Below are 17,291 nucleotides of genomic sequence, written 5' to 3'. Positions count from 1 at the left end.
GAAAATTTCATAAAATTAATGTTAGACACCACATCACAGATCCAGAAAACACCAAGCAGAATAAATACAAAACATGTACAATTAGGCGTATCATATTCAAACTGAAGAATATCAAAGATAAGGAACAAATCTTGAAAGAATCCAGAAGAAAAGAATACCTTTCCTATGGAGGCACGAGGAAAAGGTCTATGTCCAACTTATCTGGAACCATGCAAGTAGGAAGAGAGTGGAGTGAAATATTTAAAGTGTTAAGAGAAAAATATCACCAAGCTGTAATTCTGTACTGTGTGAAATTATCCTTCAAAGTGAAAGACCAATAAAGACTTTCTCAGACAAACAAAAATTGAGGGAGTTATTTCCCGTAGATTTACCTCAAAAGGAAGAAAAGTTTGAGGAAAGGAGTGAGTGGTCAACAAAGTGAAATACTGTTGACAAAACAAGCAAAATGCTCAAAAAAATGCTAGTCAATTTTGGCTACTAAGATTTTTGGTGACTTTACAGAAAGCAGTGCAGAGGAAGTGGTGAGCATAAAAGCCAGAGGGACTTGAGTAGGATGAGGACTGAAGGAAACAAAAATAGTGAAGATAGACTTTGTTTTAGATCGGGTTTAACCTCTCTCTGCCTGTGTAATCCTGGAGAAATTAATTAATCTCATTGAACCTCAATGATGTCATCTTTAAAGTGGAGATAATCAAGTGCTTATGATAGTGTCTGGACAATGACAGGCGATTAATTAAATGTTGACTCCCTTCCATTGTCTCTTTTCTTTTCCCCAATAGTGAAAATGCAAAAAGGGCCTCTGGGTTGTGTTTGATGCTGCCTCAAACTCTTCAGCACAAAGATGCACTGATAGTGTAAAAAGTGGTACACGAGAAGGGAACATTACATAACTTCATTATAATTTGCATGTGATATCCAGATAATTACATAAGTCATCATATCCAGGCAATGTTTTATTTTTCTCTTTTGTTAACCAGGTTTCCTTACCCAACAATTATTCTCACATTAACTAAATGTAATTACACAGTGACTGGATAAACTCTCTAAATGTATTTTCTAATACTGTTCATCAGTGAAATTGACTAGCATGCTCACAGCCTTTACTTAAACTTAACTCCTTTTGACTTCAAAGGATCCTGTTTTGATTTGGCTGTAAAATTCTGTATTTCTCTAATGAGGAATTATTTATATAGTTTGTGGGTCCTAGTAAATAACCAGTCTGCTATTTTTCTTGCTCAAATGATCTTGTTTTTCTGGAGACAAAAAAGGACTCAGTGGCCTCCTTTCCCTTCTTAAGCATCCTGCTTCAGGGAACTGAAAGAAAGAGCAAGAGACTACATTTCTCCAACTCCAGAGCAGAATCTCAGAGTATTCATTTCTTATCAGTCTCCCTGGGAAAAGGAGATCCCTTTGTTCTTCTTTTGGCAAAGTCAGAGCTAAAACACCCAGAAGAAGCAAAATAAAAGTTTTCCTCTTTGGTTATTCTGGTGTGCCTAGTCTTTGCTTCAGTGTCTATTTGCACAGTAATAAATTCCGAACTCAGGAGGATAACCCCAGCCAAAGTCTACATGTGCCAGATACCATAATATAAACTGCATATTCTGTGATAAGCTGTTAAATGTAATCAGTGAATGAAAATATGGCCAGCCTGATGTTTTGGCCACTGGATTTCTTATTGTCTGTAAACCAAAGTCTCTCCTTTCAATTCCAACTTCCTGACATGCCCATAAATAAAAATCTGAATAGATCTATAAAAAAGTAAGAGATTATGTAATTAAAAAAAAAGAAACTTTCCTAGTTGAAAACTCAGGCCCACTTGGCTTCAAGAATGAATCTACAAAGCATTTTAAAAGAATAACAATTCTTCACAGACTCTTCCACATAATATAAGATGGAACACTCTCCAATGCAATCTGTGAGGCCAATATTACCCTCATACAAAACAAGGCAAAGATGTTAAGAGAAAAGAAAACTATAGGGCATTTTTTCTTGTGAATATATGCACAAAATTCCTCATAAAAGACTGACAAGTCATATCTAGCAACATATAAAATGGACTATATAACATAACCAAGTAGTATTTATCCTGAGAATGCAAGGTTGGCTCAACACGTGAAAATCAAACAGAGTAATACACCTTATTAATAGAATAAACAGGGGAAAACACAGGATCGTCTACCTCAATAAGTGCAGGAAAACATTTGACAACATCTAGCACACTTTCATGATAAAAACGTTTAACAAATTAAGAGCAGAAGGAAACATCCCCAATCTAATTAAAGGCATCTACAAAAATCCCACAACTACCATCATACTTAATGGTAAAAGACTGAATGCTTTTTCTCTAAAATAAGGAAGACAAGGATGTCTGCTCTCATCACTTTTATCCAATATTGTACTGGAAGTTTTAGCCAGGACAATTAAACAAGAGAAATAAGAGAATATATCCAAATTGGAAAGGGAGAATTAAATGTTCTATTTGCAGATGTTATGCTCTAGTATACAGAAAATAATGTTAAAATTCTCTAAACTACTAGAGCTGATAAATCAGTTCAGCAGGTATAAAGGATACAACATCAATATACACAAAATCAGTTATAATGCTATCCATTAGCAATGAGCTTTTGGAGCATAAATTTTTTAAAAAGTTTCAATCACAATTACATCTAAAATAATAAAACACTTACAAAGAAATTTTTCAAAAGGATATTAAGACTTGTACTCTGAAAAGTACAAAATATTTGATTGAAAGAAATTAAGGAAGACCTGAATATGTAGAAAGGCATCTCATGCTACCATTGGAAGACGTAATGTTGTTAATGTGGCAATTTTCCCCAAGTCTATCTACAGACTAAATGTGGTCCCTATCAAAATTCCAAGTGGATTTTTACAAAAATTGACAAGCTGGTCATAAAATTTATATAGATATGCAAGGAGTCTAGAATAGCCAAAACAATTTTGAAAAAGAATAGCAATATTGGAGAACCATACTTCTAATTTTAAAAATTACAAAGCTAAAGCAATCAAGAGAATGAAGTACTGGCATAAGGATAAACATACAGATAATTGAAGTAGAATTGACAGTCCAGAAATGAACTCTCATTTTTATGGTCAATTGTTTTCAATAAGTGTTCCTGGACAATTCAATGTGGGAAGAATAGTCTTTTAAACTAAGCTTGCTGGGAAAAGTGGTTATCCATATACAAATGGAAGAAGTTAGATCTTTTTTTAACGTCATACAAAAAAATTAATGCAAAATGAATCATAGGTCTAAATATAAGAGCTAAAACTATAAGCTCACAGAAGAAAACATAGGAGTAAATCTTCCTGACCTTGGGTTAGGCAAAGTTTTCTTTGATACAACACCAAAACCATATGCATAAAAGGAAAAAGAACAGATAAATGGTAATTCTTTACAATGAAAAAAAATAACTACTACTTTAAAATAAATCATAAAAAAACTAAAAGCCCACATCACAGAATAGGAGTAAATGTCTACAAGTTATACATCTGACAATGGGTTAGTATCCAGAATATGTAAAAAAAAAAACCCTTTTCACTCAATAATTAAAAGACAAAAACCAACTTTTTTAAATCCAAAGATCTAAATAGACATCTCTTAAATGAAGATAAACAAATGGCCAATAAGTATATGAATATTATCATCCAATATTATTATCCATGAAAGAATGGAAATCAAAACCACAATAAGATACCACTTCACATCCACTGGATGGCTATATTCAAAAAGACAGAAAATAAGATTTGGCAAGAATATTAAAAAAATTGAAATCCTCACATATGGCTGCTAGAATTGTAAAATGGTACAGCTGCTTTGAAAACAGTATGACAGTTGTTCAAAATGTTAGGAGAGTTAACATATGACGCAGGAATTCCTGGCCTAAATACATACTCAAAAGAAATGGAAATGTATATTCATACAAAAACTATAATGAATGTTCTTAACAGCATTAGCAATAATAGCCAAAAAGTGTAAACAATCCTAATGTCCTTAACTGATGCGTACATAAATAAAATATGACATACCCTTAATAGAATATTTGCCAATAAAAAAATGAAGTACTGATACATGCCAAAAACATTGATGAAAGAACCTTGAAAACGTTATTCCATGTGAAAGAAGCCAGTCACCAAAGAGTGTAGATTACATCTTTGCATTTACATTAAATATTCAGAATAGAAAAATCTAAAGGCATGGAAAGCAGATCAGTGGTTCTCTAGGCCTTAGAGAGTTACAGGTAAATAAATAGTAACATTTTTTTTCCAGCTTTATTGAGAGATAATTGACATACAACGTTATGTACGTTTGGAGTGTATCACGTGATGATTTGATACACATATATACTGCAAAACAATTCCCATAATAAGGTTAGTTAACACATCTATCTCCTTATATAATTATATTCTTTTAATTTATTGTGGTGAGAATATTTAAGACCTACTCTCTTCACTTTCAAGTATAATATATGGTATTGTTGACTATGGTCACCATGCTGAATATCGGATCCTTGAAACTTATTCATCTTATAACTGGAAGTTTCTACCCTTTGACCAACATCTCCTCATTTCGCCAAACCCCAGCCCCTGGCAACCCCAGGGAGTAACTTTTAACGAGTACAGAATTTCTTTTTGAGGTGATTAAAATGTTCTAAAAATGTTCTAAAATCATGGTGATAGTTACACAACTCTGTGAATAAACTAAAAAAATTGAATTGTATGCTTAAATGAGTGAATTGTGTGGTATATGAATTATATCATAATAAAGCTGTTTCAAAAGGATAATTGACTGCTTAGACAAAAATAAGTATAGTTTATGACATATACAGTTATAACACATGAATTTATTAAACCCAAGTGGAGAACCAACTGAACATTTTATGTGTGAAGTGCATGTCTCTGAAATTTGTTTCAGCAACAGTGTATTGTATTTGAATAGAAGACTTATGTGAGCATACTTTATGGTGTTGTGTGAGTCCTTTCAAATGTGCAAACTTGTGAAATCATTGAAAGTCAAAAACGGTAACCTAGACAAATAACTGAAACTGTCTATGGTTTTATCTTGAAACATGTAGGGGTGAGTGAAATGCTGCTAATGATTTGAGATTAAAAGATTGTAAATTTACAATTTCTCCTTCTTAAATAGTCATTTATTTAACAAAGTAAATTATTCTATGCCCCAGTGTCACTTAACATAAAAGTTTAAGTTCTGAAGACTGAGAAATTGTTACTTGTTAACAAATAAATAGGTGGATTAATAGAAATACATATTATTATTAGTGAAACAGAAATTTCTGAGAAACGCAATTCATTTCATACATAAAATTTCATGTTGGTTCCAAACTTGGGTTCAAGAAATTACCCTATTTTCATGCCTCTTTTGTTATGTATATATATATATACAAAACAGAGTTACATAACTATATATATTTGTTATATAATGTATATATATATCACAAAAGTTACATAACTGTATATACATATATATATATATATGCTTTCTTATATATAAGCATGGAAGTAGTATTTGCTAATTAATTTGCTGTCTTATATGCATTTGCTAATTAGTTTCAAGAGAATCCATATCAGGTATGTGGTCTGGTCCATTTAAGATGATTTTGGTTGATAATAATAGAAAAGCTTGAGTGTCTCCATTTCTCTAGTCTCAGCTCAACCCTTCATCTTCAAATAGACTTTTGTTTTGGTAAGAAGGTAGATGACAACAGCAATTGTATTTATGTGTTCCTTTGTTTACATTCAGTAAGAAAGATTTTTATTTCCCACAATCAAGAAAAGAATGCCATTTTGCACAACTTGGGCCTCTTGTGAATCTAGTCTCCCTAAATGAAGAAATGTTCTGTGCTGATTGAGTTAGTCCTGGATTACGTGACCACTCAGTGTTATAAGTTAGACAACATTATCCTAATTGGTACAAATTCTCCATGGCCCACTCCTGGGGACATGGGATCTATCAATTCCTCTCAAACAATGTAGCTATTACACAAAGGAGGAAGACAGCAATGGATATTGGATATATCATTATGTTAGATAGCCTTAAGAACATTAGAACACCTTAAGCAACATTGTTAAGCAACTCTCTCCCTGTATATATATAATATCAACATAAACACACACAAACACACACACATTAGAATGCCTGCAATTATATCAAATGGCCTCTCCTTATCCTTAAGCAGATAGATCAACCTCTCATCCAGTTCCTATGGATTTGTGAATTGCGGGTGTAAATCATCTTATTCATTAATTTTTTTCTTCATTTCTAAAATTAAGGTAGATCTCATCAAGATGGTGGCATAGGCAGACTCTGAACTCATCTCCTCCCATGAACACAGCCAGGTTACAACTGTTTTTTGAAAAATTACCCTGGATAGAAAACTGAAAACTGGATAAAGAGAACCCCCACAATAAGGGACCATCCGGACTAAGGCAGAAGAGGCAGAAATTCCTTCTGGAGAGAAAAAAAGCCACCTTCACAAGCAGTGGATCTTCACAGCTTGCCAGGCAGGAGCCAGCCTAAGGTACACAGCCCTCCCTGGAGGAGTGAGGTCCTGAGCAGGGGCCCAATACTGCTATAAGCATCCTTCAGACTCAGCACAACTGAGAAGAGGGTCTTACTATCTGGCTTTGCTGGCTATTAACTGAACGGGGGGACACCCCCCAGAAAAGCTATCAGATGAAAGCCAAAAAGACATGGGTCTTAAAGGGCCCAAGAACAAACTCACTCCTCTCAGAGTGCATCTCAGTGAGAGGAGAGACCTCTCTGGAGACTGCAACACTGGTGGTGGCCATTGTTGCCACCAGGAGTGCTGTAGTCCAGGAGTGTTGATACAGACCCTGGCTGACACCACTGAAGTTCTTCCCCTGGCCTGTTAGCAGAGGGTCTGCCACACCCAGTAGAGTGCAGATTTAATACAGTTCAGGTAGGGCAGGCAGCCCACCCTAGGGGCCAGACCCACCCAATAGAAAGCCCTTAGGCTACTTGTCCACCTGCATTGACTGAGTGCCTTGACCTTCTACAGGCAGGTAAGTGTGTCCACCTCTGTAGGGTAGGGCCTGTGTGAGGACCAGGTGAACTGTGGGGGGTCTTGGTAGAGAGGTGGGGGCCTCTGCAGTGAAGAGTTGGGGTATGCTTGAGGAGATTGGGAAGTGTGCATGGACCAGGACTGTGTAGATGGTGTGTGTGGACCTGTGTGGGCTTGGGCTTATCAGGGGCAGAAGACCTGTGCTTCACAAATAGCCATAAAAAGGATCAATCCAACCTTGCAAAGCCTGAAATAACTGATTTTCCCATGCCTAGGGCCAGTCCCACTCAGCTGTACTCCTAAGAGAACTGACAACAGCTTCGTAGGTCTGAGGCCTATAGTAACTGTAAGCCCCTGAGCCTAGCAACCAGCCACACTGGGTACCTACCCAATTAACAGGAAAACTGCAAGAGGAGTGTGCAGTTAAACCTTGTAGCCAATGGTGTTGAGGCTCCCCAAACCAAATCAGTTTTACAAACAGCTGGCCAGGGAGGGAAAGACTAGACTCCCTGCACACCTGCATTAAAAGCAACCCAGCCATAGCAAAAGGAGACAAGTAGCCCACTAAAAAGGTCACTCCTGGATCATTTGGATTGGTGATGAGAGGGAAGCACACTGCTGGGCCTCAAAAGGTGTCTCTTACATAAGGCCACTTCTCCAAGATCAGCAGATATAGCCGACTCACCTAATACATAGTATAAGCACAGAAAACGAGGCATAATGAGGAGACAAAAGAATGCATTCCAAGCAAAGGAACAGGACAAAACCTCAGAAAAAGAACTAAATGAAACAGAAATAAGCAACCTACCTGACAAAGAGATCAAACAAAAACTCATAAGGATGCTCACAGATATTAGGAGAAGACTGGATGAACACAGTGAGATCAACAACAAAGAGTTGGAAAATATAAAAAAGAACCAATCAGAAACGAAGAATACAATACTGGAAATGATAAATTCACTAGAGGGACTCAATAGCAGAGTAGAGGATGCAGAAGAACAGATCAGTGAGCTGGATGAAAGACCAGAGGAAATCACCCAAGCTGACCAGATGAAAGAGAAAATAATTAAAAAGAAAGAGAACAGTCTAAGGGAACTCTGGGACAATATGAAGTGCACTAACATTCATATTATAGGTGTCCCAGATGGAGAAGAGAAAGACAAATGGGCATCAAAATCTATTTCAGGAAATAATATCTGAAAATTTTCCTAACCTAAGGAAGGAGACAGGCATCCAAGTACAGGAAGAACAGAGAGCAACAAATGAGATAAGCCCAAAGAGGCCACACCAAGACACATTATAATTAAAATGACCAAAATTAAAGAGAAAGAGAGAATCCTTGATGCAGCAAGAGAAAGGCAACAAGTGACATAAAAAGGAAAGCCCATAAGGCTATCAGTGGACTTCTCAGCTGAAACCCAACATGCTTGACAAGAAGAGCATGACACATTTAAAGTGCTGAAAGGAAAAAACCTACAGCGAAGAATACTCTATCCAGCAAGGTTATCATTCAGAGTGGAAGTAGAGATAAAGAGCTTCCCAGACAAGCAAAAATTAAAGGAGTTTATCACCAAGAAACCAGTTCTACAAAAATGCTGAAGGGACTTATTTAAATGCAGAAATGATGACCAGAAATAGAGATAAAAAATTATCAAAAAGAACCCCCCAAAAACAGGCAATAAAATCACTGGTAAAGGTAAAAATATAGTAAAGGTAGCGGATCAACCACCTATGAAGATAATATGAAGGTTAAAAGACAAAAGTACTAAAATTAACTATTTCAATGATAAGAGGGTAATGGATAGACATGCACAAAACAAGAGATTAGATATGATTTCAAAAACATAAAATGTTGGAGGAGGGGAGTGAAAAAAGTAGAGCTTTTAGAAAGAGGTCAAGCTAAAGAGCCTATGAACTCAATATAGACTGCTATATACATAGACTATTCTATAGGATCCTCATGGTAATCACAAACTAGAAACCTACAATAAGTAAGCAAATAAGTAAGAGGAAAGAAATCAAACATATTACTCAAGAAAGTCATCAAACCACAAGAGAAAAGAGCAAGAGAAAAAGAAAAGAAAAGAGATGAACTACTAAAACATCCAGAAAAAAGTAACAAAATGACAATAAATACATATTTATCAATAGCTACTTTAAATGTCAATGGACTAAATGGTCCAATCAAAAGGCATAGTGTGGCCAGTTGGATAAAAAAAAAAACAAGACCCATATATATGCTGCATACAAGAGACACACTTCAGGCCTAAAGACACTCACAAACTGAAAGTGAAAGGATGGAAAAAGATATTCCAAGCAAATGGTAAAGAAAAGAAAGCAGGGGTAGCAATACTTATATCAGACAAAATAGTCTTAAAAACAAAAACTGTAACAAGAGACAAAGAAGGACACTGCATACTCATAAAGGGAACTTTCCAACAAGAAGATATAACACTTGTAAATATCTATGCACACAACATAGAAGCACCTAAATATATAAAGCAATTATTAACAGACATAAAAGGAGAAATAGACAGTAACACAACAATAGTGGGGAACTTTAACACTCCACTTACACCATGGATAGATCATTTAAACAGAAGAACAATAAGGAAACACTAGCCTTAAACGACATATTTGACCAGATGGACTTAGTAGATATATACAGAGCATTCCATACAAAAACCACAGAATACACATTCTTTTCAAATGCACATGGAACATTCTCCAGGACTGATCACATTTTAGGCCACAAAACAAGTCTCAATAAATTTAAGAAGATTGAAATAATACCATGCATCTTTTCTGACTACACAGGTATGAAACTGGAAATCAACTACAGAAAGAAAACCAGAAAAGCCAAAAAAATGTGGAGATTAAACAAAATGCTACTGAACAACGGTCAGGTCAATGGAAATATCAAAAAATTCCTGGAGACGAATGAAAATGAAAATACGACATGCCAAAATCTGTGGGATACAGCAAAAGTGGTTCTAAGAGGGAAGTTTATAGCAATTCAGGCCTACATCTACAAGGAACAAAAGTCCCAAATGCACAGTCTAACAGTGCTTCTAAAGGAACTGGAAAAAGAAGAAAAAACCAAGCTCAAAATCAGCAGAAGGAAGGAAATAATAAAACTCAGAGCAGAAATAAATGAAATAGAGACTAAAAAACAATAAAAAAATTAATGAAACCAAGAGCTGGTTCTTTGAACAGATAAATAAAATTGACCAACTCTTAGCTAGACTCACCAAGAAAAAAGAAGAGAAGGCTCAAATAAATAAAATCAGAAATGAAAGTGGAGAGATTACAACGGACACCTCAGAAATACAAAAGTAATAAGAGAATACTATGAAAAACTATACACCAACAAATTGGATAATCTAGAAGAAATGGAGAATTCTTGGAAACATACAACCCTCCAAAACCGGACCAAGAAGAAGTGGAGAATTTGAATAGATCAATCACCAGTAAGGAGATCGAAACAGCAATCAAAAACCTCCCCCAAATAAAAGTCCAGGACCAGATGGCTTCCCTGATGAATTCTACCAAACTTTCAAAGAAGACCTAATACCTATTGTCCTCAAACTCTTCCAAAAAGTTGAAGAGGAGGGGAGGCTTCCTAACTCTGTCTAGGAAGCCAACATTATCCTGATACCAAAACCAGACAAGGACAACACTAAGAAGAAAATTACAGGCCAATATCACTGATGAACGTTGATGCAAAAATCCTCAACAAAATACTAGCAAATCGGATACAACGATACATTAAAAAAATCATAGATCGTGATCAAGTAGGCTTATTCCAGGGATACAGGGATGTTCAAGGTCCGCAAATCTATCAACCTGATACACCACATTAACAAAATGAAGAATAAAAATCACATGATCATCTCAAAAGATGCAGGGAAATCATTTGACAAGTTACTGCATCAATTTGTTATAATAAGTCTAAATAAAATAGGTATAGAAGGAAAATACTTCAATATAATAAAGGCCATATATGACAAACCCACAGCAAATATTCTCAACAGGGAAAAACTAAAAGCTATCCCTCTAAGAACAGGAACCAGACAAGGATGTCCACTTTCACCACTCTTATTTAACATAGTATTGGAAGTCCTAGCCAGAGCAAGCAGGCAAGAAAAAGAAATAAAAGGGATCCAAAGTGGAAAAGAAAAAGTGAAACTGTCACTCTTTACAGACTATATGATTTATATTTAGAAACCCTAAAGAATCCACTAAAAAACTTTTAGAAATAATAAATGGATACAGTCAAGTCACAGGATACAATGTCAACATACAAAAATTGGTTGTGTTTCTATACATGAACAATGAAGAAGTAGAAAGAGAAATTAAGAATACAACCCCATTTACAATTGCAACAAAAAGAATAAAATACCTTGGAATAAACTTAACCTAAGAGGTGAAAGATCTGTACACAGAAAACTATAAAACATTGTTGAAAGAACTCGAAGGAGACACAAAGAAATGGGAACATATTCCGTGCTCTTGGATTGGAAGAATTAACATTGTTAAAATGTCCATACTTCCTAAAGCAATCTCCAGATTCAGTGCAATCCCTATTCAAATTCCAAAAACATTTTTCACAGAAATAGAACAAAGAATCCTAAAATTTATATGGAACAACAAAAGATCCTGAATAACCAAAGGAATCCTTAGGAAAAAGAACAAAGCTGGAGGTATCACACTCCCTGATTTCAAAATATACTACAAAGCCATAGTAACCAAAACTGCATAGCACTGGCACAAAAACAGACACACAGGTCAATGGAACAGAATCGAGAGCCCAGAAATAAACCCACACATTAATGGACAGCTAATATTTGACAAGGGAGCCAAGAGCATACAATGGATTATGGAGAGTCTCTTCAATAAATGGTGTTGGGAAAACTAGACAGCCACATGCAAAAGAATGAAAGTAGACCACTATCTTACACCATACACAAAAGTTAACTCAAAATGGATTAATGACTTGAATGTAAGACCCAAAACCATGAAACTTCTGGAAGAAAACATAGGTAGTATGCTCTTTGACATTGGTCTTAGTAGCATATTTTCATGTACCATGTGTGACCAGGCAAGGGAAACAAAAGAGAAAATGAACAAATGGGACTACATCAAACTGAAAAGCTTCTGCACAGCAAAGGAAAAGACAACCTAACAATTTGGCGAAGATATTTGCAAACCATATATCAGAGAAGGGGTTAATATCCAAAATGTACAAAGACCTCATATAGCTCAACAACAAAAAAACCAACAACCTGATTAAAAAATGGGCAAAAGATATGAACAGAGATTTCTCCAAAGAAGATACATGGATGGCCCACAGACAGATGAAAAGATGCTAAACATCATTAGCTATCAGGGAAATGCAAATCAAAACTACAATGTGGTATCACCTCACTCCAGTCAGAATGGCTATAATAAACAAGACAAGGAAACAAATGTTGGAGAGGATGTGGAGAGAAGGGAACCCTTGTACACTGCTGGTGGCAGTGCAAACTGGTGCAGCCACTATGGAAAGCAGTATGGAGTATCCTCAGAAAATTAAGAATAGATCTACCATATGATCCAGCTATCCAACTGCTGGGTATTTATCCAAAGAACTTGAAAAAGCAAAGGCATAAAGATACTTGCACCCTTATGTTCATTGCAGCATTATACACCATAGCCAAGACTTGGAAGAAACCTAGGTGCCCATGGCGGGATGAATGGATACAGAAGGTGTGGTATTTATACACGATAGAATACTACTCAGCCATAAGAAATGATGAAATGTGGCCATTGTGACAACATGGATAGACGTTGAGGGTATTATGCTGAGTGAAATCAGTCAGAGGGAGAAAGTCAAATACCATATGATCTCACTCATAAGTAGAAGATAAAAACAATGACAAAGAAACACACAGCAATGGAGATTTAATTGGTGGTTACCCTAGGGGAAGAGGCGGGGAGGGCAAAAGGTGTGATTAGGCTTACGTGTGGTGATGGACTATACTTAGTTTTTGGGTGGTGAACATGATGTAATCTACACAGAATTTGAAATATATTACGATGTACATCCGAAAGCTATATAATGTTATAATCCAATGTTATTGCAATTAAAAATAAATAAATATAAATAACATCTACTTAGGGATAAATATAACAAATGTCATGTAATATAATGATGAATTTACGAGTGTTCAATGACCATTACACTTTAAATACTAAATTATTTTTACAATCATATTTACCCCTCATATTCTGCATTTTCTCTGTTGCTTGATTTCCTCATTTCATTTCGTTTCATGATCATAATGGTGAAAATTGTGAAAAAGGGCAGAACAATGTAGAAACTCAGAATAAGCCAGTTGTTCCGATGTGTATCATAGCCTTTTTTAATAAAAACTATATCTATAAATGAAACATAGAAATCAGTGGATATTCACTGAATATTTAAATAAATTTGTATTTCTTTCACTTTAATCATATGTATAGGTATCCCTATATAAAACATAATTGAAATTTTAATACATCGCAATCTCCTACAGAGAAAAACAAAAGGACATTTAAGCTTATAACCCAAAACTACAATTGTATGTTTTTCATAGATTTCTTATTTATCTTTTATATATGTGCGTTTAATTATTATGATAGTGTGTATGTGTTTTGACTACTGCTTACTATATTCAGCTTATTTATGACATCAGCATACTAAAAGTAATACATTAATAGGGCCTCAGCTAAAAATTTAGAAAAAGGCATACTGTGAAAAATCCCTATCCTCACTCCCCTGCCAAGCCACGTAGTTTCTCTCCCCAGAGGCAACCATTTTTAAATGATTCATGTTTCTCCATCTGGTATTTATATTTTATGCATATAAATAAAATCCATACCGATACCTATGCTTGTATCTGAATCTATATCTATATACCTATATGTAATATGTGTGCATTTTTCCCCTACCATTGACATTTAATAACATATTATGACCTTTTATTATTTCTTATACCTAAAAAATTGAAGTATTGCACAATTCAAAAAAGTATACAATATATAAATATATTAGCAATGATCTAGCAAAAACCATCCAGATCTGAAAACAGACCCTGCTAGAATCCCAAAAGTATCCTCAGCACATTTTCTAATCATCATTCCTCTCCAAAGGTTACAAGTTTATCCATTTCTTCCATTAATATTTATTTAGTGAATTTTTACTGAAGTCAAACATGTTAACAGAAATGCATGCATGCCATAATTATACAATTCAAAGAATTTTCCAAATTGAACACATCCATGTAACCAGCATCAAATCCAGGAAATTTAATGTTATCAACACCTCAGAACCCCCAGTCGGCTTTCTTCCAGTCATTCTCTTTTCTAAAGATAATCACTAGTTTGATCTCTAAGAGCATAGATCATTTTTGGCATATTTTAAACTTTATATAAATAGAGTTATATTGTATACACTTTTTTCTGTCTGTCTTTTTGCTTGATATTACCTAATTTGGGGATTTACCTGTATTGTTGCTTATGGTTGTAAAATGTTCATTCTCATCAATGCATACTATATCTTTGTATAGAAATAACAGCCATTAATGCAGTCTATTCCTTATGAACAATGTGCAATCATGAGTATTATCAATAGTGCTGCTGAATGAATATTCTACTAATGTGGTTTAGTCAACATATGGACACGTATCTCTCAGAAACATGCCCTTGGGAGAGGCAATGCTTATTCATAGCATATGCCTATATTAAACATTAGTAAATTTTCCAATGATTTTCCTAAGTGGTTATAGCAATTATCTTTCCATTAGCAGTGGATAAGGGTCTTGGTTGTTGTATATATTTGGTTTTACCCTTCTTTTTATTAAAATGCAAACGTTTTAAATGTACAGATGGATAAGATTTGACAAATGTATACCCAATGATGCAAACATTTAAAAAACTGTTTTTGCTTTGCCAGCTGTGGATTTTCTCCATTTAGTGTAAAATTCTTATCATTTTTTATTTGCTAAGTAAAAACATGGGTTTAACTAGTGCCTGAAGTTTGACAACAAAATAGTGTGAATATCATCTTACACATTATTTAAATGTTGTTATTTTAGAGCTTTCTTGAGGTATTTTTTGGCACATAATAAATGCACATACTTAGCATCTATGATTTGATAGGTTTTATCATATGTATGAACCCATGAAATAATCACATCAAAATAATGAATATATCCATCATCTACAAAAATTTTGTCTTGCCCCTTTATGATCCTGGAATGTTGCCACTCCTCCCCGTAGGCAATCATTGATCTTATCTGCATTCTCCACTATAAATTAGTTTGCATGTTCTACTATTTAATACAAATAGAATCAGACAGCATGTATTTTTTTTAGTCTTGTTTCTTTCACATAGCATAAACGTTGAGATTCATCTACATTGGCACATATAACAATAGCTTGTTCCTTTTTTATTGTTAAATAGTATTCTATTGTTTGGATATACCACATTTTCTTTATCCATCACCTTTTGATTTAATTTGGGTTGTTTCCAGGTTCTATTACAAATAAAGCTTTTATGAACATTTGTATACAAAACTTTGTATGGGCATAAGCATTCTATTCTCTTGGGTAATTAGTGGAATGAGAATGTTTACCTTTTCAAGAAACTATGAAACTGTACAATTTTACATTCCAACAGCAGTGTATGAGACACTATCCTACACCTTTGCCAAACTTCATGTGGTTAGTCGCTTAAATTTATACAATTTTTAAAGGAATGTAATGGTATCTAATTGTGACTTTAATTTGCACTTCCCTGATGAACAATGAAGTTGGGCATATTTACATGTACTTATTTGCCACCCTTATATCTTTGCTGAAATATCAGTTCAAATATTTTGCCCATTTTTTATAGAGTTGTTTTCTATTAGTAAGTTTCAAGGACTCTTTATTCTGAATATAAAATTTTTATGTATTATTACTACAAATATTTTATTAATACTTAGTGACTTTTGAAGAGAAAAGATTTTTAAATTTGATGTCAAATTTATCACTTTTTCTCTTTGGATTGTGTTTTTGATGTCATATGTAAAAACTCTGCTTAATCCAAAGTCACTAAGGTTTTCTCATACATTTTCTTTTAAAAGTTTTCAATATTTAGGCTCACATTTTGGTTCATGATTCACTCTGAGTGAATTTTTGTAAATGATGTTAGATAGAGCTCTAAGGGTTTTTTTCCTGCATATGAATATTTAATTGTTCTAACACCTTTTGTTGAAAAGCCTATACTTTATCTACTTAATTGCTTTGCACTCGTATAGAAAACCAGTTTTCCATATATCTGTTGATGTACTTCCTGTTCTCTATTCTGTTCCATTGATCTACATGTCTATGTTTAAGGTCAGTGTTACACTGTGTTGGTTATGGCAGCTTTATAGAAAGTTTTGAAATTGACTGGTGTACTTCCTCCAACATTGTTCTTTTCCAAAGTCATTTTGGCTACTCTAAGTTCTTCGAATTTCTGTATAAAGTTTATAATCGGCATGTCAATTTCTGAAAGAGAACCTGATGGATGATTTTGATAGGAATTTTCTTTAATGAATAGATAAATATGGGGAGAACTGCCCTTTTAGCAATAGTGAGTCTTCCAATCTATGAAAATGAAATGCTGCTCCATTTATTTAATTTTTTTAAACTTATCTTAGCAATGATTTGAAGTTTTCAGTTTACAAGTCATGCAATTTTTGTCTAAATCTATTCCTGAGGATTTTATTTTGAATAAAGCTGTTTTCTCTATGTCACTGTTGGATTGTCTCATTAGTTTACGGAAATACAATTGCTTTTTGTATCTTGTTTTCATATCCTGCAACCTTGCTAAATATGCTTATTAATTCCAGCAGGGTCTTTTGTGGATTCCTTAGGATTTTCTGTGTATAGGATTATACCACGTGTATATCAAGAAGGATTTTTCTTTTTCCATTCTCATTTAGATGCCTTTTTTTTTCTTTTGCCTTGCTGTACTGGCTAGAACTTCTGGTACAATACTGAGTAGAATTGACATTAGTGGACATTCTCTAGGAAAAAACATTCAGGCTTTCATCATTCAGTAATATCTTAACTACAGATTCTCTATACATCAAATTGACAAAGTTCTTCTATCCCTAATTTATTGAATGTTTTTATATTGAATAGATATTGGATTTTTCTAATACTTTTGATATATCTATT

At 34.4% G+C, this 17,291-nt stretch overlaps 1 protein-coding gene across 1 annotated transcript in view; it reads right to left on the bottom strand.

Annotated features, from left to right (window-relative positions):
• LOC106832509 (disintegrin and metalloproteinase domain-containing protein 18-like) overlaps positions 1-17,291 on the bottom strand; it is a 187,463-nt gene that overhangs the window by 34,515 nt on the left and 135,657 nt on the right. The window contains exon 19 of the mRNA XM_070499714.1: positions 13,322-13,475. Coding sequence (XP_070355815.1) covers positions 13,322-13,475 — 154 coding nt within the window. The remainder of the gene's footprint in view (positions 1-13,321; positions 13,476-17,291) is intronic.

The sequence above is a fragment of the Equus asinus genome, chromosome 27 (assembly GCF_041296235.1).
Source record: "Equus asinus isolate D_3611 breed Donkey chromosome 27, EquAss-T2T_v2, whole genome shotgun sequence".
NCBI classification, from domain to species: Eukaryota; Metazoa; Chordata; class Mammalia; order Perissodactyla; family Equidae; genus Equus; species Equus asinus.
This window is presented reverse-complemented; position numbering and strand designations above follow the sequence as displayed.